The sequence below is a fragment of the Artibeus jamaicensis genome, unplaced genomic scaffold, assembly GCF_021234435.1.
Source record: "Artibeus jamaicensis isolate MK-2021 breed Jamaican fruit bat unplaced genomic scaffold, CSHL_Jam_final scaffold_916, whole genome shotgun sequence".
NCBI classification, from domain to species: Eukaryota; Metazoa; Chordata; class Mammalia; order Chiroptera; family Phyllostomidae; genus Artibeus; species Artibeus jamaicensis.
Window position 1 is genome coordinate 6,496,901 of NW_026522059.1, and position 26,902 is coordinate 6,523,802.

A 26,902-nucleotide genomic window follows, 5' to 3' on the forward strand; every position below is an offset into this window, starting at 1 on the left:
CCATCTGGCGTAGGGGGCCACTCACAGAGCAAACATATAATTCGATACATACGTCATTTATATGAACACAGTACAGGGTGGGAGGAGCAATTAACTGAGACTGTACCAATGAGACTGCACCTGTGCCGTCTGCCGGTCTGAATTACTTACAGTGTTCACTTTCCAGAACCACTAACGGAGACGACCGGCACTTCCTCCATCACACTGGGCTTTCCCGTTTCGGAGCCTCTCCGCCAAAGCAGAAGCACACAGGCAGCTAAGGGGCAGAGTGAACTTGCAGCTCTCATTTCGTTTGCCCCCTTCATTCATGGGACATGTCTCGGTTGAGGGTCCCCTGTGGGCCAGCACTGGTCTTGGCACTGAGTGATGGAGACAGGCAGCAGTCCTGCTCTCATGCAGCTTCTGCCCGTGCAGGCCAGACAGGCAATGCACAGGAAAAATTAAACAGCGAGGAGGGTTACGGAGCAATGCCACACGGCATGGGATGCGGGGAAAGGTGCAGGTGGGAGCACAGGTGTCCAAGACAAGTAGATCGAACGGCTGGGGGAAGCCCCCTTGGAGGAGCTGACTTTTGAGGTGAGAGCTGAGTGCCCAGAACAGCTGGTGGAGACTCTCCGAGGCAGAGGGAACAGCAGCTGCAGAGGGTCTGGAGCAGGACCCTGGACTCTCAGTGCCAAGCCCCAAGCTCCCACCGCCTCTGACCACTGAAAAAGAGTTGCAGAAAAGAGAGAGGCCTGGGTCTAGAGCTGATGTCCGGTCCTTCTTTGGAGCAGAGGAGCTGATGCCCAACTTTCAGTTCCTCGCAGGTTCATTTCAAGCTTTGGTTTTCACTCACGGGCATGTTGTTCCCTCTTCAAAGTCTGACTGGGTTTCAAGGGAATTTGAAACGCTCACAGCCAAACCGCCAAGCTGCAGCCTCCACCCAAAGGCAGAAACCCCCACCTGCGGCATTTCCATGGGAAACCACAGTGAGTCACTGCCGCTGGCCGCTCGGTTCAGGCCTGACTGGACAGAGATCCGCTTCGGTTTTCGCCAACTCTATAAGGCCTCGCCAGACTCCTTCGCAAACCCGGACAATGTCCTGACTCGGGCTGAGAGCAAAACCCCCAGTTCTGTGAGGTTTGGTGAGTTTCGGATTTCACCAGAACAGGGTCTGCCACAGCCACTAACCTTTTCCTCAGCTGGGGGCAGTTTCTGAAACGTTGCAGTCATCGTCATCATCATCATCGTCATCATCATCATCACTGGGAGACTGGGAGGAAAATGATGTTCTAAGGCTTTGTCAGTAGCCACAGAGGTGCACAGCACACTCCCCGCAGGTTAAAGCCCTCCTCTCTGGGGTCCCTGACTGAGTACAACGATGGCTGTCACTTCTGTGAGCATTACCAATGTGTCAGTCCGAGTCTGAACATTCAGTTGCCAAATCAAACCTGAGGGGGCATTACTGCCTCATTTCACATTTAAGGATAGGGAGGCTCAGAGAAGCTCAGTGACTTACCTAAGGTAACACAGCTGGCAAAAAGGCAAAGCCCAGTTCCAACCCGGGCCCAGTCTGAAGTCCATACCATCACTGCTGCACGGTTACTATACTGTCCTGTTAACATTTCTGTCCCTTGACACTGGGCAACATTTGAGGAAATTAGCAGGGCGGAGGCAGTGAAAGGGGGCAGCCAGGTAAAAGTCATTTCTATTGTAGAAAACAGGGGAAGGAGCTTGGAGATTCCAAGTTTGTCCTCTGCAGGATGGGGAGAGGAGGCCAAGATGCGTTCTTGTAGTTGGGGGCCTTAGAAAGGCATCTTCCAAGGCCAAGGTTTCCTGCAAATCCCATCGCTTCCACCCCCGCGCAAGGAGGAGGCAGGCTGGAGGAGGAGTGGGGCGGAGCGGCAGGACTCCTGACCCCAGGCGGGTTCGCTCACCGGGAATCCGTGGCGCCCACCTCCGGTGTCGGAGACCCCGCCCGTCCCCCCCGGCCTGCGTGCCGGTGGGCCAAGGGTTAAGCGAGGCGGGAGCCCCCCGGCGCAGAGTGGCGGCCGGACGGGAATGCTTAGTCAGGATCCTGATTTCCTGTCGAAGTGTTTGGATTTCCTGAAACCCGCGCCCTCGCCGCAGAGCGGGATCGTCCAAGCAGCGCGCGTCGCTAGGGCCTCCTCCCCCCGGCACATGGTCGCCCGCCCCTTCCTGCGCCGCGCTCGCCGCCCGAGCCTCGCCTGGCCGCCGCCGTTGCGGGCGGGCACTCCGCGTTTGGGCAGCCCGGCCCGCGCCCCCCACCGCGTCCGCAGCTCTCCGCCGCACCCTGCGTTCAGCTCCGAGAGCCCCGATCACTCGGCCGAGGGGGCCGGGGCGCGGGCGTCTGCGGAGCCGTCGCCGAGCCCGCGATGGAATAATGCCCAGCGGCTCGCCTGGTCCCGGTGAGTTGCAGGTCGCCCGGTCCTGCATGGCTGGGTCACCCAGGGTTGTCGGAACCCCTGGCCCGGACCCTGCGTGGAGAGGCGCTGGGACGGTGCACTCGCTGGGCGTGCTCCAGGCTGTATTCCCAGTGGGGCGTCCCTTTCCGCGGGGAGGGTTCCGGCCCGCCCCGAGCTCTGCAAGGCCTAGGGGGTCTGATCCCCGGAGGTGGCGCCCAGGTGGGGGCATGTGGGGCCCTGTGGCGGCGCATCCTCCAGAGAGGGCCCGGGACAGCGCGCCTGGTGGCGGGGCCCCGTTGATGGGGCGCCTTCTTGATGCAGAGCGCGGGCGCTGGCATTGTCTCCCTGGCGCGGCGGAAGAAAGTTCCCCGCGTTCCTGGAAGGGTTGGCCTGGCCTCTCGGGCCCCGGATCCCCGGCCCTGCCTAGATGCAGCGCTGCCCGGCAGGCCCCAGGATGCTTGCTCAAAGCAAATGAATCAAAGGGGAAAAAAGATTCCCACTTGGGGGTTGTTGTTCGCTATCAGGAAGACTGGGAAGCGGGTTGTGATTTAACACTTATACCATTTGGGGACCTGCTGCATTTCCTGAGAGCGACTTGAAGTTTGAAAGAAAAAAAAGAAACTCACTGGCGTCTGGCATTCAGCGGTTTCAGACATCCCGAGAGTTCTCGGGCATTCCTACAGCGGTTCCCTTTAATAATTTATTTTTCCACTGGGCAGGGGGGATGGAGGGCCAAGTGCAGATTGTCGTTAACCTGACCTCAGCTTTACTTGCCCTAATCAGAAAGAACAAGAACTTTCTGCTGCTTTTCCCATAGACTTGGTCAGTTCATCTGGGCACCATTGATTCTGGGCTGACGGCAGGGCCGGGCTGCTGAGTGATGAATGTTTGGGATTGTAAAGCGTAATTCAATGTCGAGTCCAGTTTTATGTCTATTGCCACCGTTACCCCAGGGTCTTCCCATTTTGCAAGGTGAGGGTGAGAGTAAAGGAAAAAGATGTAGGTCTTCAGGAAACTTCAACAGCTCAGTGAGAAAAAAGGATCTTGGAGAACATCTGTTTCAGCCCCTTCTTGTTATACAATACAGTGAGGCTAGGAGAGGTGCAGTGACTTACCCAAGGTCACAGGGCTGTTATCAGGCTCCGGGCCACTGCTCCTTTCCCTGTGCCAGTTTGTGATCTGTCATAAAACATTTGGAAACATGTCTTCTTTGCATCGTGACCGTTCTTGTTTAGTGCCGTCTCTGGTCCCGTCTTATCTGTGACTGCCTGTTTTTTGAAATAGGCCATTATTTCAAACTGCATGTTTTGAGATAAAGAGTTACCAAAGTAATTCATAACCCATTAAATGGATTTGGAGATTCAGCCACCAAATGGATTTTAAATATAAAATGAGTGGCTTATTATATGGAGAATTATTTTTCTTGCTCCTATTCTTTTGTAAAAAATAGAAACTTCCAGGTCCGAAAAAGGCCAGTGTCTTAGCACATAAAGTACCTTATGATGTTCTCCAGACTTGATTTTCAGCCCTCTTGTATCTTGTGAGCTAAGCAGCCCATCTATTTTCCTCCGAATGGCTGGTTTTTCATTTTTAGTATGCGATAATGTTAGAGAGAAAGGACTTTTTCGCAAGCTTGCCATTTGGTGAAGGAAATTGAAATTCTCTCCACCTCCCCAGTCCTCACCAGCCACAGTGAGCCAGATCTGTAAAACCAGTTGGCTCCTTGCAGGCCCCTCAGTAATTGTGTGCATTGGGATGGGGCCCTTCCCGATCCCTCCAGAGGTCCCCCTGCCCAACTGGCCTCTCCACGCTGCACCCAGGTGGCCCACGTCTGGAGGAAAGAAGTGGCTTTGACTAGATCCTGCATCCCGTTCTCATCTTCCCCTCCTGTGTTGCTTCCTCCCACCTCCCTCCCACCCACTGTATCTGGCATGGGCTCGAGAAGAAGCCGTTTCTGTGGGATGCACGAATGATTCCCACATGAGCAACAGTGACAAGGACAACTAGTATTTATTGAGCCCGCGCTGTTGGCGCTAGACATGGTGCTTCCTCAGAAGTCCCAAGGAGGAGAAGGAACTCCTTTGGGGGCCTCACCCAGAAAGGACACTTCAGATTCCTGTGGACTGGCCATGCTTTCCTTCAGCCAGTATGCATTTGCTGAGTGGCCCCCCTGTGGGAGGCCCAGGTCTGCAAGATGACTAGGACCCTATATTCAAGTCTTTATTTCCAGCCTCATCTCTCAGCGTTAGCCTCACACATTCTCTTATAATTAGGCAATTCCGCAAGCCTCTGTTGAGCATCTGCTCCATGCTAAGCACTGTGGGAAGTCCCAGTGAACCAGATAGACCTGGCCCTGCCCTCGTGGAGCCTGCATTCCAGGGGAGGAGCTAGGCGAAAATAAAGAAGCGGGTAACTTCTCACAGATGAAAGGTTGTGATTCTTATTATCGAGGAAACAAATAAGGGATGGAAATGATGCCCTCAGTGAACTGGGGTGGGGGCAGTCCCAATGTTGCTAGAGAAAGGCTTCTGAGACTGGAAAGTTTAGAAGGAACTGGCCGGGCAGACAGGTTGCAGGGGAGTGCATTCCAGGCAGGGGATCAGAATGTGTAAAGTCCTCTGTGCACAAAAGAGTTTGATATGTTCTTGGGGGCGAGGGAAGTCGGGAGGGCCAGGCTGTAAGGGAGAGATGGAGAGAGTGGCATTAGGTGAAGTTTTAGAGGGAGATGGGGCCCGGATTACACAGCAGGTTCAGGGCCATGCTGGGCAGGTTTCTCTGACCACTACAAAGGGAAGCATTGGTGAGTGTGGGTGGGCTCAGCAATGGAGTTTGATAGACATTAAGAGATTACTGCTTTCTGAACTGCTGATCACAGGGGACAAAAGGTTGAAGCAGGGACACCAGTTAGGACACCATTGCACTAAACCAGAGCCATGATGAGAGCTAGGACCCGGGTGGTAGCGGTGGACGTGGAGAGAAGTGAGAGTCACCTCTTAAACCTTGGAGACAGGATTGATGAGATTTGGTGATGGATCAAATGGGGTGTGGAGCAGGGGGAAGGGCCCCAGGATGACTGCTGGGTTCTGGCTTGCCTGCTGCTGTCACACCGAGCTGGGTGTCCCTTTCGGAGACCTGGTAAACTAGTAGAGGAACATGTTCCTGCAGGGAGTGAGTTTCCATACTGGCCATGCTGAGCTGAAGTGTCTACGAGCCATCCAGGTGCGGACTGCAGGCAGACATGAGGGCATGCGATTCTGGACCTCGGAAGAGACTTACAGGCTGGAGACACTAAGGCAGGAGTCATCAGCCTGGAGCTGAGCCTCCAAAGTGCTTGCCAGCACACATCTGCATCACATTTCTCTCATGTCCTTCCCCTGCCTGGGCTTTTTTTCACCTCTTCCAGGCTAACTCCTACTCATCTGTTAAAATATACCTGTCTTGTTTTTGTTTTTTTTTTAATCTTCACCCTAGGGCATGTTTAATGATTTGAGAGAAGGGGAGAGAGAAACAGCAATGTGAGAAAGAAATATCCATCATTTACCTCTAGTACGCACCATGACTGAGGATTGAACCTGCAACCTAGGTATGTGCCCTGACTGGGGAGCAAACCCACAACCTATCCGTGTACAGGACAATGCTCCAACCAACTGAGCCACCTGGCCAGGGCTATACCTGCGTCTGTATCCTCTTGAAGATGTCTCTACTCCCTCCCGAACTCTCAGTTCCTTGTGTGTGCCTTCGTCTTAGTGGTCTATTGAAGTACCTTTTCATACTGTCCTGCCTCTAATGAAAAACTTGGTAAAACACTTAGAAAAGCTCTGCTGCATGTTAAGTGCTCCACAAATGTGAGCTGCAGTTATTATTATCATCATCATTACGGAAGGGAGAGTTAGGCATATAAAAAGAATTACATTAGCATAAGTATAATGATACATGGTGTATCAGTCTCTTCTTGCTGCTGTAATAAATTGTCATAAATGCAGGAGCTTAAACAACACGAACTGATTCTCTCCCAGTGCTGGAGGTCAGAGGTCTGAAATGGGTCTCCTTGGGCTAAAATCAAGGTGTTCGCAGGACTCTGTTCCTTCTAGAGGCTCCAGGGGAGATGCCGTTCCCTTGCCCTCGTGTAGCTGCTAGAGGCCTCCTGCGTTCCTTGGCTCACAGTCTCCCCCTGCCTTTTCCAAAGCCACTGACCTTGATCTCAGTCCTCATGCTGCCATCTCTCTGTTCCACTTTTCATGACATCAGACTACCTGTATAATCTAGAATGAGCTCCCTCTTTTACGGTCACCTGATCAGCAACCTTACTTCCACCTTCTGCCTTCATCCTCCACGGCCATGGAGCCTCACACACGCATATTTCCTGGGATTTAGGACGGGGATGTCTTTGGGAGCTGCTAAGGGAAGGCGTTATGGGAGCTCTGGGAGGGGAGGCCAGGGCAGTCTTAGCAACAGGAGTGACACATGCGTAGGGGTCAGCCTCCACCTGTATCCTAACGGTCTCCCCAAATTCACTCCTTCATTGAGGTGTATTCACTCCTGTATTCTACCTCTCTCCATGCTGGGCTCCACGAGAGGAATTGGTGTGGAGGATTCATTTCACTGCATGCTTCAGGCCGTAGACCTGATTGTTTACTTTCTGCTCAGGGACACTAACTCTCCTCACCCCGACTCATGAGAAAATGAAGTTCCCCAACCCATGAAAGCCCTCCCCCAGCCCACCTACCCAGTACCCACTCCCAGGACAGAGTGGGAAGCGTGATGGGTTGGTAATCTCTTTAAAAATCTGTGCGGTTCATTTCCTGCACATCATGAATGTCAACACCTGTGCCTTTCGTACAGCCAAAACCTTAGTTCCAGAGCCTCAGCTAGTGTCCTCAACCTCAGCCAGCTCTGTTCCCAAAGCAAGAGAGATCAGGAAAGAGTGTGTGGTTCAGTTAGGACCCATCCATCCCAGCCCTGGGAGGGGAAGTAACTCGAGGGCCTGGCCTTGTGGTGTGTGGCAAGTGACCCTATCTTGTGCGAGTCAGGGAAACACTGTGCTGTGTGTGTAGTCATGGAACCGCGAGGGCGTAATTAAGACCAGATTGTTAACATCCTCTCCGTTATTTGGAGAAGAGGGGCTTCTGTCTCAGATACTCCCCCGAGGTAGACGGCTCCCTGAGACCTATAGTACTTTGGAGAGCCACATGACTCCCTGCTGGCCGTCAGCGAGCTGGGTTGCAAAGAGACTGAGGTCCCTTGATGCCGAGGTCCCCCTGCCAGCCCCTTCCGTCCCCATCCCTTGGAAATGTCACAAACTAGCTTGTCTTGTAATATTTTTGGCGTTTCCTCTTCCTCTCCTGCTGTAAGGCAGGAAATGAGAAAGTGCACAGTTTGAAAAACACAGAAGTTAGCAAGTGGTGCTTTTCCAATGGAGGCATCTCGGTTGGAGTCCAGTTAAACACGGGATAAAGAAGAACGCCCATCTGCACTTCTCCCAGATGTGACTGGGAGTTCTGGAGACCAAGGGGGTGCAGGGCACCCGTGGGCAGAACAGGAAGGAGAGAGTCATGGCTTCCACAGAACAGATTGCATTAATTCCCTCATCAGGGCCAGTTATGAGTCTCCCATCAAGGATGCTGCCTTTATAACACCCTGTCTGCACGTAGCCGTACTGGGTGCCTGTTTCATTGTGGTTTTGTATCTAAATAATTATCCTGTGGCATAGAAATGCAGATGTGATCTAGTAGAAGGCCATGACAGATGCAACTTGCCCTCCAGTGGCTTGGAAAAAATGATACCCACTATAAGAATTATATGTGAGTGAGAATAAAAAAATAAGGCAAATGGAGTAAAATCTTAATAATAATAGGTGAACTTGGCATATTGGGGTTCTTTGCACGGTTCTTATTCTCGAAATTATTTCCAAATAAAAAGATTTTTGCAGACTCACAAAAACGCTCAACTATTCGTTTGTAATTGTGACAGATTGGTTGAGTGGAATGGTCAGTGGACAAGAAACCCAAAGATGCTGTGGTCCCTCCCCGACCCCGCCCTTCCTTCTGCTCCTGCACTTTCTGTACTGACTGAGATAATGTAGGGATCTCACGCAAGGAATCCGTTCTTGTCTGGAAATGTGTCTGCTCAGAGACGCACCTTGCCTGCAGACTGAGCATCTTTTAAAGGGAGCTTGAAGGGGGAGGGGCCCTGTGTCACTCCTCCTGTCCCCTTGTTCCCATCACATGGCACAAGTGAAGGACGGGCACTGACCACATGCATTGGCTTCTTTGCGCAGCTGCGTTGCCGAGTTTGTTGAATTTTCTCATCATTGAGTTTTTTATGATTCTCTGTTTCTCATACTTCTAGAAATTCTCTTTGGTTCTCTTTCAGATCATCCTGACCTTTAATCCTTGGGTCAAATTCTTTCACTAGAGTTTCTCATTCTTATTTCATATCTTTAATTTTAACAAGCTGACTTCGTCTTTCAGATGCCTCTGTTTTGTCTGTTGTCTCATTGTCTGCATCTTCTGGTCTTGGGGCATGGCATTGAGCCCCCGAGACTGTCACCTGTCCTGGACAGGTTTTGCGGTAATTTCTGGGCCCCAGACTTTTAACTCCACACTGGCAAGGGTATGTTTGGGCTGCACACCCGTATGTTGGGCTTTAAAGTTTGCACAGGAGCTTTTTCTTCCCCCACGCAGACCCTGAGCAGGCAAAGCTTTCTTGCCATTTCTCTGCCCAGATGGGAGAGATACAGGCGTAGTTCAGGCCCTTTTTCTGAGGAGGCTGGAGTCCCTTTGGGGTCCTGGCTTTGTAGAGAGGTCTCATAGTGCTCCCGTCCTTCTGGTAGACACCAACTGGAAACCAGCCAGCATAATACATGCAGTCTGCCTTTCCAGTCTAGGAAAAGAAAGGCCACTTACAAAAATGACAAAATTGCCATTTTGAGGGAAGAAAATCAGAATCCTTATCAGAATGGCAGCAATAAAAAGATTTGATTCCCATCAGCAAGCGCTTACCAAGCACCTCCTGTGTGCGCACCTGCAGAACAGGGCGGGGGTGGGAGGCGAGGGGGTGTCCGCAGCAGGTCGGAGCCCGCCCGGCCTTAAGTGATTTGTTCGTGTTTGTAACCCCCAGCACGGAGAGGACCGAAGTTCAGGGAGAAAGGACAGAAGGAAGAAGGAGAGGACATTTTTGCGGTTGAAGAAGATAAACACTGAGGCAGAAGATGGAATAAGATCATGAAAATTAGCACTGAGTTGAGACTTAAGCCCTGAGGTCTAGTCCAGGACTTGGTATTGACTAGTTATGTGACCTTTACTGGCAGCCACCCACCCTCTGGGAGCCTCACTTCCTCACTTGCATGAAGCGGTGAGCGCTCCCACGCGACTCCCCTTCCCCTGGTCACAGTGAGATCGTGCACGTGGGGGGGCTGGGGCTCTTCCTTGTCTTCGAGGCCGAGGTGGACCGGCCTTTGCTCTGGAGAGTCCCTTCTCCTCACGTCCACGTGGGTGCTGGGTTTCCGGGAAGGGCTGCAGCGTTGCCGGTCCTCAAAGCTCGTTCTAACTAAAGGGCTGTCTTCGGTGTGTGGTCAAGAGCTGGGCATTGGGGAGCTGTGCTTGCTCCTGCCTCATGTGATGCTCTTTATTTTAGAGGCACCCCTCCCGGTACCCCATAAATGAGTGCTGAGCTACAGCGGGTGGCCACTGTGGGGTGGCACTCGGACGTGGTGCTGCCTTGCTGACCTTTGGCCTCTGTCCTCTGCAGCCACTCCTCTGGACAGTGGAACTCGTGATCCCTCTGTGGTCTGTCCTCCGGCCAGGCCACTCTTTCTTTCCTGAGCCGATTTGGTGGGTGGAAGGCGGAAGCCTTTGTCATGATGCAATGGGATAACCGTCGACTTTGGAATCAATAAAGATAGCTAATATTTATTGTGAATTAATATACGTCAAACACTATTCTAAGCAGTTTTTGTATTTGAACTCATTCAATCCTTGTAATAAACCTATAAAATAGGCGTTATCTCCATCCTTATTTTATACCTGAGAAATTGAGATACACAGAACCTAAGTAACTTCCCCAAGGTCATATAACTAACTCATAGGGAGCAAGAGTTTAAGGAAAGTGATCTGTGTTCAGTGCCCACATCCTTGACCATGATGCATCATTGCCTCCAGAGACTTGAACTTGATTGAATTCCATGCCCTCATTCCTCACGTGGTCACGGGAAGAGTCTGTCCTTTGCCTTCCCCTGAGCCTCCTAAGCTTTAGTTTCCTCTTCTGTGAATTTTGTGCAAGTGCGCAGGTTTTCCAAAAAGGCGTTAAGTAAAGCAATATATTCAGTAAGTGGTTGAGTGCCGGGCCCATATTTGGTACCGAACAAAAGTGAGTGGGTTCCAGACGGATAAGAGTTCTCATTTGCATGATCAGTGGGGAGAGGAAGCATGAGAGAACTAATTCACCTTCAAGAGTTTCCCTTCCACAAACTCTTCCTGCAGACCGTCTCCTGTGTCAGGCACGTAGGACACAAAGATGAAAAATCGTGGTCCACCCGCTAAGATTTCTTACAGTTGATTAGAAGAGAAAGATGTGTAACTGTTCATTATTTTGCACCGATGTCCACATCATAGGAAAGTTACAGAATAGCCATGAGTGTACAAGGAAGGGAGAGAGTGGACCCAGGGGGGTGGTCAGAGAAATTTTGGGGGAAAGAGGTGCCGTCGGAGCTTACTCTTCCCAGAGCTGGGGAAGCAGGGTCCCAGTAAGTGGACAGAGTGGGGAAGGGTTATCAAGGCTCAGAGTATTTGCATCAAAGTCTTTGTGGTTGGAATGTGCAGATTATTATCTTGGAGGTCTAAGGAAAATATTCGTCCAATAGGAAAGGCAGAACTCCAAGTTAAAATGAAGTGGCTTTTGGGGTTTCTCTCTGGAATGCAGTCCTCCTGGCTGTTTCCTACCCCCACCCCCACTGTTCCAGAACTCCCAATGTACGAGAGCGAACTGCGTGTGGTATTGTTTACAGGTCTTTCCGTAATGACCATTAGCGATTTCCTCTCCTAGGACAGTTTCTTCCTCAGACCCGAAATAGACTGCCAGAAGGGTGGGGATGTGGGCTCTTTGCCTGCTACCCTCTGTTGAGCAGTGCACTTTGGAAGTGAGTGGGTGAGAAGGTGTGGGCAGACGCTGTTGGTTGCTGATCAAGCCCCCCTCCCCCCTTCTTCCTTGCTGACAGAACACTGGTCTTCAGAGGTTCAGTCCCAGTCCCACGGGTGTATCACTGTTGTCCTGTCCCCCTTGACGGTGACTACTTTAGGCACAGGTGTCCTTTCTGTTAGAGACATAGTAGGGTTGGCATGTGATGCCAGGTACTGTTGCAGCCATCTTGGGACCATGAGGGGGCTTACTTGGGAGAATGTGTTGAGTGTGTCAGAGCAGAAAGATGGAAGGAATGAGACACTGAACGCTCTACCTTTAGACTGCTTTGAGTTCAGTTTTCTGTTACTTGTAGCCCAAGAACATCGTAACAAATATACAATGGGATGGCCACTTCCCGCAATATTCAGATAATTCTAGGTTCCCTGCACTTCCCCTGCTTCACACCACCGTGTTTCAAATTAACCACCAAATCGTACACTTTTATACTTTTGCAGTCTTGCTATTTTTTTCCACTTGAATGGCCCTCTCTTTACCTTCCCCACCTACAGAAAAAATCCAACTTAAAGTATGGCTTTTCTCCGTGAAACCTTTCCTGGTCCTTGCTGTTGCATTTATTTATTTATTTATTTATTTATTTATTTATTTATTTATTTATGAGCATCCATGATGTTTGCTGCCCTTCCCTCCTTCCCTCCCTCCCTCTTTCCGCCTCCCTCCCCTACCATTCTTTATTAAGTGCCTACTATGTGCCCGCTCTTGTGTTACACACAGACACCCTCCTTTCTGAGTAGGGGCAGGTGTGCAGAGCACACCGTGAGCACACCGTGAGCCAGTGTGTTTTGTGAGGTGGTACTGGAACAGAAGGTATCACAGGGTGCTCAGGAAGGGGTGCCGGATCCCACCTTGCAGGGCGGGTCAGAAACTTGCTCCAGGGCATAGTCTGTGAGCTGAATCCTAAATAATGACTAGGAATTAGCCAGAAGAAGAGCAAAGGGAAGGGAGGAGGAGTTCTAGGTGTGGAGAACCGTCCATGTGAAGATGAGGATGGTAGAAGTAGTGCGCTTTGTCCTGGGAGCCTAGTCATCAATGTGGTTGGACCCCACGGTTTGAGCTGGGGTGCTTTTGGGGCAGAGAAGAAGGTGGGAGCCACATCCTGGCTTTAATGTGTGGCCACCGAGGAGCCCCTGAAGTCTTAAAGCAGGGTAATGATATAACACTTGCCCTTTAGAAAGATGGTTCTGGCAACATTGGGTGGAATGGAATAGGAGGTGAGAGCAAGGAAAGGAAGTGGGGGCTGTGTAGGATGGACTTGTAGAGGTCTGGGAGCCAGCAGCGCAGGAGATGGGAGGGGCAGGTATCTAGGCAGTAGGACAGCCTTGCCTGGGGACTGGTCCCTTGCCTGCGGACTGGTGGGATGTGGGGCCGGCCATGGGGAGAGGGAGCGTTGATGACACTGAGCTTTCTGGCTGGTTCGTGAGGCTGGGTCATGTCTGTCTCACAAAACTGCCACCTCCTCAGGGCCCTGTCCTTCATGTCTCCGCATCCCCTCGAGTGCTGGGTTCTAGATTTCAAGGTGAGACTGGGTGACAAGGGAGCAAGTCTGTCCCTCTCCTCTCTTCTCCTCCCAAAACTTCAACTCTTCCGTTCCCATTTAAGTGGAACAGAAGTGCAGCTGTGACCAGGTTTTCCTGGTGTCCTCACTTCCTAGGTCTGAGCCTTGAGAAGAGGGGGGCTTTCTTAATGCCTGTTGCTCTTTGCTTTTCTTTTTGTTCCTCTTCTGAACCAAACCAATTCTGAATAAGCCTTTTTCAGCATCTCTGATCCAGTCCATTCTATGTGGCCCTGCCTCAGGCCAGGCTTTCCTGTGACCTCCCCTCAGTCATCCAGCCTTTTTCTGACTCTGCCCTCCCCTGAGTCCGTTCTCCAAGCTGCTGCCAGGGCAATGTCCTCAACGCTTCAGATGAGGGGCACCCTCCTGCTCCGCAAACTCAGTCCCCCCTCCAGTGCCTGGGTGGTCAGAGGAGGAAGGAAACAGCCTGGCTCTTCAGCTGCTCAGACCTAGGGCCAGCTGGGCTCTGTTTACTCGCCGGGTGCCCTTGGACAAGTCACTTAACCGGGAATTGGAATGAGTGATGCGTGAGTGAAAAGATGCATTGAAGTGCCTGCCTGACACACACACACAGGTTTTCTTTCTCCTCCGCAGCCTTTTTCATCTCGGCGAATCCTTAGAGCCCGCCCCGCAGGAGACCAGATGTGCACTTTGGGTTTGATGAATGAATCATTCCTTCATTCTCTTAGCCCAGAGTTTGACAATGTTTTATGTATGTATGTATGTATTTATTTTTTGATGAATTTAAGAAATTCTTTCAAGTTGTCCTACCAGGACCAGAAGGAGTGGGGCCCTGACACTCCCGGGGATTAATGTGGAGGAGGAAACGGAAGTCAAGACTCCAGCCGCTTCCTGACTCCGTGCCCACGCTCTTTGCAGGGGCCACTCTCTGACTTCCTGGGCAGTCAGTCCGGAGCCAGGGCTCCCGGAAGTACCATCCCGAAAGGGGGGCGGCCTGCACGCAGCTGTGATCGACCGCCACAGATTCCAGCGTTTACATAAGCAGGGCCACGTGAATCGGTCTGTGAAGGCTGCATGCGTTTTTCCGAATGAATCTTCATGGACGTAACATATGTGCGTGTGTGGGGGGTTCCCATCCTGGAACAAGTTGGGAGCTGGTTGGGGTGAGCTGAGTTCAGTGCTGATATTTTAGACTTCTGATTTGAAGGAAGTAACATATGCGATGGGGACTGTGTTGGAGCTGAAATAGAAAATGTGCAGAGGGTAGTCACATCGTCAGAAAACACCTTCTGGGATGTAGACGGCTGGGTAAGATTTTGGATCCTGGATTTAGGTGGAGTCCTAAGCTGGCCTTTTCGTGGCTATTTGCCGACCTTGGGCCAGTTCCAAGCCTCTTGGCGTCTCAGTTTTGCTGCTCGTCAGACAGAGAGGCTGAGACTGCCGTCCCCTGGGGTTGCGGTGAGCACTCTGGGCGGCGCTGCCTGGACAGCAGCGAGGGTGGTGCCTGGCACACGGTGGCCACAGGTGGCAGTGGGAGCTGTCGTTATGGTGAGGATCGTTCGAGTGTGAACTGTGTCCTCCATAAGGCTGTTTTGGAGCCCTCCCCCCACCCAGTGCTTCAGGATGCGACCTTATATAAAAACAAGGCCCCTGTAGAGGCGGTGACGTTAAAGTGATGTTATTAGGGGGGTGGCCCTAATGCACATGACCGGTGCCCTTATAAGAGAAACATTTGGACATGGAGACAGATATGCACAGAGAAAAGATGATGTGAAGACAGAAGGCGGAAGCAGCCATGTGATTGGAGTGATGCATCTCCCAGCCAAGGGAGATCGCCGAGGATCGCTGGCACCCACCACCATCTGGGGAGAGGCACGGTCCGGGGAGGGGTGCGGTCTCCCCAGGGACATCAGAGAGAGCACAGCCCTGCTGACACCTTGATTTCAGATTCCAGCCTCCGCAACTGTGGGAGAATACATTTCTTTTGCTTTAAGCCGGTTGGTTGTTGGTTCTTATGGCAGCCCTGGTAAACTAAGATGATGATGATGATGATGATGATGATGATGACGACGACCATGATAGAGAAGGATCATCATCATCGACATCCTCCTCACCCTCCTCACCATCTGGCCTAAACACTGAACAAAAAGATGCTCTTACATGCTGGCTATGGCGAGCTTGTGGCATTAACTCAGCTGACCCGGGTGTGGACTTGCCTTCCCACTGTGTATTCTGGCCGAGCCCCCAGGCAGCCCTTGCAGAGAACTTCCTTGGTATTAAACTGGAAGTCAGTGCTCCCGGCGTGATGGAGAGGGACCCGAGGGAGCAGTCCTCCGGAAGCAGGGTGACGTTCAGCCTGCTGCACGACTGTGGGGAGGAGGGCCCTAGAGCGGACAGGGGATGAGGGGCACTTTGGAGTGGAGGGGGAAGTTGCACAGCACAGGACAGCGGTGTGTGCCGGGGGCCCGAGGAGGAGCACTGCTGTCCCCTCTCAGGGTCTCAGTTTTCTCACCTGTAGAATGAAAGGGTTGGCTAATGATATCTAAGTAAACAGAATTCAATGATTCTATGACAATTGTGGTGTTTTGGGTCCACCTATATTTATTTAGTATCATTGAGTTAGACTTTGTGCAATGTCTCTTTGAGTATCAGGATGTCATAAACGAAATGGAAAGCGGCATGAGTATGCACTATAGTGATCGTTGCAAACAGACCTAATACTGCACTTTTACGCAGACTTCGGTTCTAGATTCGATTTTGCCTACAACTGTGACCTGAAGCCACTGGCTCCACCTCTGAGTACTCACTTTCCCCATCTCTACGACAAGGGAGCTGAAGCAGTGGACATGGAGGTCATCTCCAGCTTCATCTTTATTATTCCCTGTTGAGAGCAATAGAAAGAAGCCACTCTGAGGAAATGGAGGCTTCTGCCTGCCTGCTGACCCATTTGAGATCCCAGAATTCGCAAGCGACTTCTAGATTTGAGCCCAGGCTCACTGCCTCCAAGCTGTTTTCCCCACTCCAAGCCTCTTGTCGGACAGTGAATCAGGACCTGCCATGACCATCGTTCATCACCCCAACGCTCCTGCGAATGAATCCTCGTCAGGAGCTTGATCTGTGGGAGACGGTGTTGGGGGCACAGAGAAGGAGGAAGGGCAAAGGTGACAGGGGAAATGTCTGGATTTCTAAGGACAATGGATGAGTCTGGGCAGAGAGAATTTAGGAGGAGCTGCAGAGAAGCCCAAGAAAAGTGGAAAGGCAGGGAGAGGCGCTGCATGGTGAGAAACACGGGGCAGGGACAGGACCCAGGGAATGCCTGAAAATCGGGTGCTCGAGATTACCTCTGTGAATTACAGTTTGTGAGAACAATGGCCGTCGTCCATATTTATGCCGCTTTCTATTGAATATTTAGTTAGGACATTCTTGATAGTGATACCATGAGCTCTGGCAACCACTAGTGTGCTTTCTGTCTCTGTGGATTTGGCTACTTTGGATGTTTCATGTAAGCAGAATCATATAACGTGTGACCTTTAGTGTCTGGCTCCTTTCATTTCACTTAGCATCATTTTCTCAGGTTCATCCAGGTTGAAGCAGGTATCGGTGCTTCATTCTTTTCTATGGCTAAATCCTATTCCGTTGTATTTCGTTTATCCATCCATCTGTTGATAGACACGTGGGCTGTCTCCACCTCCTAACCTCCTAGCTCTTACAAACACACAGCACCGCTGCGAACAGCCGTATACGAGGATTTGTTTGAGAACCCCTTTCCAAGCCTTTGGGGTATATGCCTATGGACAGAACCAACGCATCAGCTGGTAGCTCTATGTTTAACTTAACTTTTTGAGGACCTGCCAGACTTTCCAAAGTGGCTGCACTGTTTTCCATTGCCCCCGGCGATGTATGAGTGTTCTGATTTCTCCACATCCTCACCAACACTTGTTATTTATGTGGGTTTTTTAAGTTATTATTATAGCTGACCTATTGCGTATGAAGTGGTATGCCATTGTGGTTTTGAGTTGCATTTTCCTCATGACTAATGCCCTTGAGCATCTTTTCCTGGGCTTGTGGGCCTTCTCATCTTTGCAAAGGTGTGGGCAGGTGTGGCAAATCTCCAGGGATGGTGCAGTGGCCAGGGCAGATGACCTGGGTGGGGAGGGAAGAGTTACTGGAATCTGGAGACAGCAAGGGCGGTGCAAGAGGGCCCAGCCAGAGCTGAGAGTTGGGTTGACAGTGGTAGCCAGGTCAGCGTGACCCGAAGAGAGGGAGTGTGGTGAGAGGGGTGGCGGGGGGAGGCACACCTCATTCTCCCCTCTCGATCCTCTCCTCGTTGCCCCTTGCACCATTAGCCTCTAAGAGTCCCTTTGAGTCACAGAGACGGGGAGGATGGGGGCAAAGGAAGTGTGAGGGGTGTGCAGCACAGTGGGATCTGTTTCGTGTAGTCCGTGTGTCTGTCCTTTGTCTGTTGCCTTCCCTTTACTGGTAGTGACACTGGCCAGCCGCCATGTCCTTGAGTTTCACACATTCATTGCGACATTCAGTGAGGACTAGAGAAAAGACCATTTCCAGAACCGCTTGGGGAGGGTGGAGAAAGGGGGCTTTGCCGGAAACCTCCAGCTTCAAGTCTCATCGACCCCACTGGGCCCACAGGCCCCTCTGAACTAATTTACTGGCAAATTCCTGGGAAGGTTTTGAGTCAGTTGGGCCCACACCCGGGAACCGCAGGAACTTGCACTTCCTGGGAGAAGGGGAATCCCAAGTGCTGGCAAGAAAGAGGAAGGATGGTGGGGCAAACTCACAGTGGCCTTTTCTGGGGCTTCCTTGGGACATCTGTTTGACAAGAGCCCACGCTTTCCCACCGCACACCAAGCCCTGGTTGCTGCAGGGCTGACGCCGGGTGGAGTCCTGCAGGCAGCACATCCTCCCAGCCTGGTCAGGTCTCCAGCCCCTGTGATCTCCCCTCTGGCTCAGGGCCATAGTGACCATTTCAGAGAGTGAGGCCTGACTCGTAGAGCCAGAGGCCTGGGTTCAGCCAGGAACTCAGTGCAGCCAGGAACCCTGTTTGTGGATGTTCCATAAAAGACAATTGAAAAAAACCCACCTATTGTATGATGACATTTATATGAAATCTACAGAACAGGTAAATCTATAGAGACAGAAAGTTCGCTGTTTCATTATCATTATTTATTTATTTTGCCAGGACTGGATAGAGGTTAAGGAGTAGCTGCTGATGGGTATGAGGTTTCTTTTGAGGGTGATGGAAATATTCTAAAATCAGTCATGGTGATTGTTGCCCAACTCTGTGAACTATATTAAAGCCATCGAACTGTATACTTTAAATTGGTGAATGGGATGGTGTGTGAATTGTATGTCAATAAGGTTGTCATAGAAAAAAGTCACATAAAAGCTTGGCCTGCTTTCGTTTGCTTTTATTTAAAGTCGAAGTTAATTGCTACTATATTCCCAGTAATAAAGATGATCTGTAGCTTACACCATGTTTCCTTTTCCCTTCCTCTCCTTCCTTCCTTCCTTCCTTCCTTCCTTCCTTCCTTCCTTCCTTCCTTCCTTCCTTCCTTCCTTCCTTCCTTCCTTCCTTCCTTCCTTCCTTCCTTCCCTCATCCTTCCCCCACTCCCAGTTTCATTCGGGAGCTGTGGCCTTTGTTTGTGCTATGGCGTTCCCCTTTCTTTTCTTTCCATTTTGGCTAAGTATTGTAAACCACTGGACTCATGTAAGATTTTACATGTCCGTGACAAGGCAGAAGGGGACTCATGTAAGATTTTACATGTTTGTGACAAGGCAGAAGGGGACTCATGTAAGATTTTACATGTCCGTGACAAGGCAGAAGGGGGCCCGTGTCAGCTCGGCCTCCTGCGTGACCAGAGCAGCAGGTATCTGATTGTGATGCAGTTGGCTCTGTCACCCCGTCTCCCAGGCAACACAACTGTCAGAACTGTCAGCACCTGAGGCTGAGCCAACGGAATTTTCCTTAGTTGGTTTTTGTCTTCCGAGCAGGTAACACTTGCTGTACCTTGGAGACAATAACTGCGAAATAGAAGAGATTTTGATCCTCCTTGGGAGGAACAAGTCTTGATTTTGGAGAAATTTTACTTTCAAAAGAAGTCTTAGAGACATTGGCTGATCCCAGTAAGTTAACAGGCAGGAAGATTCCTAAGAAGCGGAGAAGGGTTTCCAGAAAGAAGTTGGAGGCATGGGATTGTCTTAACAGTGGTGTGCTCCGCCATAGGCTTCCTAGAGTTGGGCCGGAAGGTGGTTTCTTCTGGGGCTTTCTGTTCAGCTGGGGGTGGTGGGGTGGGCCCAGTGCGTGTAGGTCACATGACTTATCTCCCCATAGTTTAAAGGAGCCTCAGTTTCTCATTTGAACACTCATGTAGAAGTCTGTCTGATGTTTCCCCTTTTTGTTCTCTATTTCATTCCAATCATGTATTCATTCAACAGATATTAATTCTGTACCTGTAAAGCCTGTGGCATCATCGTGTCAGGTGAGTGTATTACGGTGCTGAGTCTTAGACACAAACTGCCTCCACCTTCGGGAATGAGGTGACACTCATGAGTCAGATATCTGCTCTTCCTGTACCCCTGCCAGACTGTCCCCTCCCTCCTTCAAAGCTATCTTCTTCCAGGAAGCTTCCCTTGATTGAACCTGCCCCTTTGTAACCATTCAGCAAATGCTGCTCTGAGCCTTCTGTACATCTGCCCCAGTGCCATGGCCTTGGGGGTCAAGATCAGAGAAATTCTGACCCATGTGACAACTAGATGAACCGTCAAGACATTATGCTGTGTGTGCTAAGCCAGTCACAAAACAGAAGTACTGGATGATTCCACAAAATCGTATATGAGATACCTGGAGTAGTCAAATTCATATAAATAAAGTAGAAAGGTGGTTGCTAGGGGCTGGGAGAGGGGGTTGCTAGGGGCGGAATTGTTGTTAAACGGACATAGAGTTTTAGCTTTATATAATGAAAAAGCTCTGGAGATCAATCGTACAATAATCTGAATGTCTTCTACTGAACGGTACACTTAAAAATGATTAGAATGGTAACTTCTATGCCATGTGGGTTTTTTTTACCATAATTAATTTAAAAATACATATATATGTAACTAGCCCTTTAAAGCAGACATATTCTAAGTACTAAGAATTTTCTGGCGAATAAGCTAGACAAGGGCCTCGCCTCGTGGACCAACCACTGAAGGCAGAACCCACGATGGGCCAGGAACTGTACGACAGTCCCATATGACTGCTGTTCCCTGTCCGGCTGGAGCGGATGAGGAAGTAGAAACTGAGATGTGAAGCCGCTTGGCCCGGTCCCCAGGATGAAACCACCTCCAGGGTGGGAGGGCCAGGACCAGGAGCAGGAGGCCGGCCTGGAGGGGACAGCAAGAACTGGACACACAGACAGGGCCTGGCTCAGCGTGCGGGTGCAGGGTGCCCGGGAGCACTATTCAGCGGGCCAGACACTGTGACAGAAGTGTCAGCACTTTGCCCTGGGCATGGCAGGGGGTGGGGGGAGCAGCCAACATTTGCCCAGTGAAAGCTCTTTGTTAGGTTGTGACTTTGAACGTGCTGCTCTGTGAACTCAGAAGTCCCTCTTCCTGTCTTTTCTGTCTGGTGTTTCCCATTCACCCCTCAAACCCTGGAGGAAGCCAGTCTCTGATCGAGCCTCTGCGTTGTGTCTATGCTTTGTCCAAAGTTCATTTTCACAGGTTCCAGCAGCTACTGACTCACCTTTCTGCCTTACACTGGAAGGAGATGCTCAACTTGGATGGGCACCTAATAGCATCTGTTGAATCGTCATAAGAATGAATGAATGAATCTAGATTGTCGAGTCAAATATTTATTTCGTAGTTGTATAATATAATGGGCGTTCATTAGACCTTGTTACCTGTAGACATGATGAGTGCGGAATTCCCTTCCTTTTCTTATCAGAAGTGCAAATATTGGATTCCAAGGCTGGGATTTCTGAGCCACAGACAGATGGAGATTATGGGGTGAGAGCTCGGGGGGGCCAGTGTGCTGTGATGGATTCTTTGGGTGGTCCGAAGGAGATTGTGTAGGCTCCCCACTTCTCAGATTGACAGCCTCTAAGGACTGCGCTGGGCTCTGACCAGATGAGATTTGAACATTTCTGAGATACACTTTCTTTCCTTTGCTTCTTTTTTTCTCAAGTTTTGAAAAGATATTATTATCATTATTTTTTAAGTTTTATTATTGTTCAAGTACAGTGGTTTTTTTTCCTTAAATTTTATTGTTGTTCAAGTATCAACTGTTATACAGTTTGATTCTGAGATGCTAAGAAGATGCGTTGTTGTTTTTTTTCCTCAGCAGCGGTAAAATGTGGAAATACGGCTGTCAGCGAATGGAAGGAGCAATGTGTCTGCAGACACAGCTGGGTTGCTGGGCCGGTGAGGCTGATTGGACCTACTCCGGGGAGTTGAGAGGGAGCTAGAGTGGCGAGGCTGGTCTCACTAACTTGTCACAGGTCTTTTTTTAGTCCTAGCGCCAGGGGAGAGATCCATACATCAGAGACCTGTCTCCTGAGGCTGCCGCTGCTCTGAAAGGCCGATGGGATTCGGAGGAAAGAGGAGGCTCCTGGAATCAGACAAGTCTAGGTTCCACGCACTGGCTGGGAAAACTCTGGCAAGATGCTCATCCTGTGTAGCTTCAGTTTCCATTTCTGTAGAATGGGACACTAGTAACACCTGTCTCCTGGGGTTGAGAGGAGGATTCAGAAGTTACTGTCTGTGTAGTGTCTGACACCAGGAAACGTACAATGTATGCCGCCTCTAGTGTCTTTCTCAATTCCTGTTTGCTCAGCCAGAGCTGTGGTCCCCTTTAAGACTGGGCCCATAAGGACAGCCGTGCTTCTCACCGCTTGGGGCTGGGCGAAGAGTCACTGTAATGGAAGGTGCCCACGTGCAGCTCCTGGAAGGTGACTTCCGGGCCTCGGTTATAGCCTCCCTGGCTGCCTCTGGGGAAGTGGCCGGTGGCCAGCAGCACAATGACCAGCTACAGAAACCACGTCCAGGGTGCTAGCCTTGCTGAGTCAGGCCTCGGTGATGTCCTTTCTAGTTATGGGTCGTCACAGTGGTGGCGGATGGCCACCACACCCTGCTCTGGGCTGACATTTTTCACATCCCTGGCTGGGGGGCCATACTTGGGAATAGTAGTTTGTGGGTACTTCTGGCCTGCCCCACGGTGACCAAGAGCAAGCTCCCAGGCAGAAAGTTTCAGGTGTGACTTCAGTAGCGTGTGCTTGGCCTTTAATGGACTTGTGAACATCAAGACAGTGTGTATATGGGCACCATTGTAGGCCACTCCCATGCCTTTTTCCAGAGGAAGACACGGGCTCAGAGAGGTGAACTTCACTGCCCAAGACCACACAGCAGTTACATGGGAGAGCCAGTGTGGGGAGGTACGTCTCCCCGCCCCCCGAAGTCTCTCCTCTTGTCATTGCTCGGGAAACTCCCCCGGCACCAGGCTGCCCTCCCTACACAGGGGCCCAGGAGAACAGTGGCACAGATGGCTCCGTGCCCCGCGTGCTCACTGAGAGTGAACACGCCATAGTTTGAAAGGCCCTCGGTCGTGCTGTTACAACAGTTGGTGGCCCCACAAACCCTGGGCGAATCTGGGAGGTTTCACATGCCACACTTGCAGTCTTCCAGGGAACCCCGAAGGGATCGCGTGACTCCGTGGAGGCACGGACTGAGCTGAGTCTGCTCCTGCCGGCTCGAGGAGCGTGTCGTGTGGCCAGTGAGAGCCTAGTGGGCCTCCGCGAGCCCAGCCCTCAGGGTTCCTCAGCTCTTCTCTCCTTGGGTCACTGAAGCTGTCCTCCTGGCATTCGCTTAGTTTAAGAGTCACGAAATTTTAAGATGCAACCTTTTAAAATGCTGAGGACTTACTAATTATTGCTGATACGTAGGTCCCTGTACTTTACCTTTTTCTAATCACCTGTGAGGTTATTTGATTAAAGTCTGATTCTCTTAAACACAGGCTCTAAGCAAAGCCTGTCTGCTTTGCTAACCATCATTATATTCTTGGTATTTAGCTTAATAAATATTTCTTTCAACAAACCAATGGATGAATGAATGCATTTCCCCAACAGAGGGTCCTCATTATGGGATGTTCTAGCCAGCAGGAAGCAGCATGAATAAGGCACTTACCGAGTGCTTACGAGGCAGGTCCTAGGACACTGTGCTCATCCTGTCTGTCGATTCTAAACCTGTCCTCCTGCCCACACTGGACTGTCAGCAGAACCTGCTCGACTTCACCTCCTCCCCACCTGGCCCAGTGGGCGTCTACTCAGGGAACAGGATGTATTAAGTCATGTGGTCAGAGTCATCGCGATTCTTCATCCAACAAAGCAGTGGCCCCACTGTGTTTTTAAAATTATTCTTTATTTTTAGACAGAGGGGAAGGGAAGGAGAAAGAGCGGAAGAGATACATCAGTGTGTGGTTGCCTCTCGAGTGCCCCCAGCTGGGCACCTGGCCCACAACCCAGGCATGTGCCCTGACTGGGAATCGAACTAGTGACTCTTTGGTTCATAGGCTGGCACTCAATCCACTGAGCCACACCAGCCAGGGCTGGTGTTTCTAATCATGGGTCCTTCACAGTGATCCCTTTGCAGAGGAAAGACCCAGACCATCTTTGTTAGTGGATATGGAAACTGAGAGACCTAGTGATTGATATGAAATCTCAATAACCAACTCAGACATCTCGGGATTCACCATTCAATAATCGGCACAGGAAAGGAGATTTGACTTACCTATTTGAAACGATCAGAAAGTAATACAGAACCAGTTATGTTCGATCACAATCCACACTGCCTTCTTTAGCATAGTGAGTAAAGCCTTGAACTTCAATGTCAAGCCATTCCTAGTCTCAATCCCTAATGTGCCATCACCAACTAGCCATGTGACTTGGGAGATGTTACATCAGTTTCCTTATCTGTAAAATGCAGACAATCGCAGCTGCTTGCAGGGTTATGGTGAGGATTGAACGAGATCATGAACATGCCTAGAATGGGTCCGGTACATACAAATTGCTCAGGAAGGGGTCACTATTGTTATTGTTATTACTATTAGTAAAAGTTCAGAAATGGATAGCTTGCTGGGCTGGGTCTGTTGGAGGAAGCTTTTCAGTTCCCTGGAAGAAGGGGAATTTCATGGGGGGGGTTAGACAAGTTGGGCTTTGGATAGATGTGAGGAATATTGGCACAAGTACATGCTGGACTGCCTTCTTTTGGTCCCTGATTTTCTAAGTAGTGCTTCCACAGAACAGGGAAGAACCCCACCAGTAAATAGGAAGACTGTTTGCAGTGATGTTGTAGGAAGTAAGGAATTGTCCAGGCTGTGGCCAGCTGCAGATGACTCAAGAGTTCCTAACATCCTCTGGAAAAGGATGCGAATCCCAACATCCGCAAGTCCTGTGGAGTAAGACTCAACACCTATTTGGGGATTTGGCAGTAATGAAGGGTTTGTGCACCAAATGATTTACGTCTCTTATTTCTGCCTGGCACGCAGGAACCGCTGTCCCGACTGACATACCGTAAGTCACAGAATAGAATTTCAGCGGAAAAGCAGGAGTGTGGGTAGATGAATAATGCGATGCTTGCTGATAATGAATTCTGGTTCGCTCTAGCAGGTAGACACTTTAAATCTTTCCTCGCTGGTGGCAGCAGGGAGTGAGAGGTTGTAGAGAAGAGCATAGGGGCTGGTGTCATGCGTCCACTGGTGTATTTATTGAGCACTTACTTACAGACTCTGTGCGCTCCCTGCCCGTGACTCCAGCCCACCCTGGAAGGCACAGAAGGGCTCTCTGAACCTCTGTCCGAGCCCCCGTCCTGGCCTTCCAGCTTCCTTACCCCCAGAGGCCGTGACTCTGAGGTGCGTTCTTCACTCTCAGAGGGTCCCAGGGAGGATTGCGCCTGAGGCTCCTAAGCATTAACCTGCGTGACCTTGGACAGATTCCTTCACCTCTGAGTGTCAGCTTCTTGTGGGAGGGTTGTCCAGATTATATGAGACAATAATATCACCACCACCACTAGGACCATTCATTCATTGAATCCTGGGGAGCAGGTATGTTGCTTCATGCTTTGGCTACATGATGTTACTAATTCTCACAGGGGCTGGGTGAGGTGAGTACTTTAATTATCCCCATTTCAAAGATGAGGGTGTTTCCTTGAGATTATGAATGTCCTTTTGTTCTTGGCTCTTCTTCAGGCATCTAGAAGAATCCCTGGTAATTGATGGTACAAAACAAATATTTGCTTCAAGAAAGATTGAGTCAATGAAAGCAAATAGATTTTTTTTCTAGATACTAGTAGCTCGCTGGTTCTAAGAAAATGATGTTAGTTGAAATGCATCATTTATTTTCCCCTTACATAGTCCCAGAAAGGAAATAGCCTTAAAATCCCAACAGTCTCTATCTCTGGGTGTTGGGATAAGAAGGACTTTCAGTTTTGTGCCTTACGATTTTTCATGATGGACCTGGATTACTTTTGTAGCTGGAGAGAGATGATTTCGGTCTGAAAAAAAATCAGCCCCAAAGCGCAAATGAGGGCCGAAGCCATGTGGGCACAACACTGACGCAGACGCAGAAGCTCACCTGCCTGGAGTGGGTTCCCAGGTGAAGGAGCAGGTGTGGCCTGACCTCGCTGTCACAGCTCGCACGGCCCCTTCACACACCACCTGTCTGGCGGTTCACGCCAGACGTAGGCCAGGCTAAGACTAGCGGCCTCATTTCCCGAACCAAGGGACCTGAGCCCCAAAGAGGCTCACCAAGCGGGACTTTGCTTGGGCAGAGCCGGGTGGGAACTCAGGGCATCCGTCTTCCAGCCCAGTGGCCTTTGCACTGGGTCCTGGGAGCCTCTCATGAAGACACATGAAAGGAAGTGGAGCGCGGGCCGGTGTGGACCAGGGACTCACGTGACATCTGTGCCTGAGTGTCTGCAAGGTCCTTTCATAGAGGGAATGCCTGGCTGGGATTTTCTGTGTTAGACAACCTGGGTTGGAGTACTGCTTCTGCCCCACACCATCCTGGACACATGGCGGCGTATCTGTGAGCCTCGATTCTCATTGGTAAAGCTGGCCCGAAACCCGCATTGCAGGAACGTTGGGGGCATCACACCTGCACTGTCCATGTGCAAGGCTTCCAGTTTTCCCAGCCCGTGTTGATACTCATTAGTGTCCATCAGTTAGTGTTCCCGTGTGCAATAGTCTGCACCAGCCAAGTAACGAACGCCTCCGAATTGCAGTGCTTTGCTCCACGGTGTATTTACTTTCACGCTCATGGGTCTCTGGGTCAGTTGTCGTCTGGCTGGTCTAAGTTAGTCTTGGCTGGCTCAGGCTGGACTTCAGGGTGCATGCAGGTGTGCCACCATGTCATTCATCAGTCTGGGGCTCAGGGAAAGGCAGCAGCTGACAGGACCTAGGGAGACTTACTCCTGTCATGGACCATCATAGGAGTGCAACAGGGAGGGACTTGGGACCCGCACATTGTCACCTCCATCCACATTCCATTGGCTAAACAAGTCAGGGGTCCAGTCCAGAATGCAGGGGGATAGGGAACTAACCACCCTCCCCCATCGTGGGAAGTTCTACAAAGTCCATGGCCAAGGGCAGGGGCGTGTCACCAAATTCAGGTCAGGAGCAGTGAGCCAGCCTTTCTAGACACTGTCTTAGCTTGTGCACCTGGGCAAAGCAAGGAAAGCCAAGGCAAGGAGGTCGAACGGTGGGCTGGGGGAGGCACTGGTGATTTACGCCAGCAACAAGAC

At 50.7% G+C, this 26,902-nt stretch overlaps 1 protein-coding gene across 4 annotated transcripts in view; it reads left to right on the plus strand.

Annotated features, from left to right (window-relative positions):
- The first annotated feature begins 2,033 nt into the window (after positions 1-2,033).
- ASAP1 (ArfGAP with SH3 domain, ankyrin repeat and PH domain 1) overlaps positions 2,034-26,902 on the plus strand; it is a 269,663-nt gene continuing 244,794 nt past the window's right edge. For 2 of the 4 annotated variants that reach the window (XM_053661175.1, XM_053661177.1), the window contains exon 1: positions 2,034-2,408. In XM_053661175.1, coding sequence (XP_053517150.1) covers positions 2,041-2,408 — 368 coding nt within the window. In that variant the 5' untranslated portion in view covers positions 2,034-2,040. The remainder of the gene's footprint in view (positions 2,409-26,902) is intronic. The other 2 variants (XM_053661178.1, XM_053661179.1) reach the window with 1 other exon arrangement.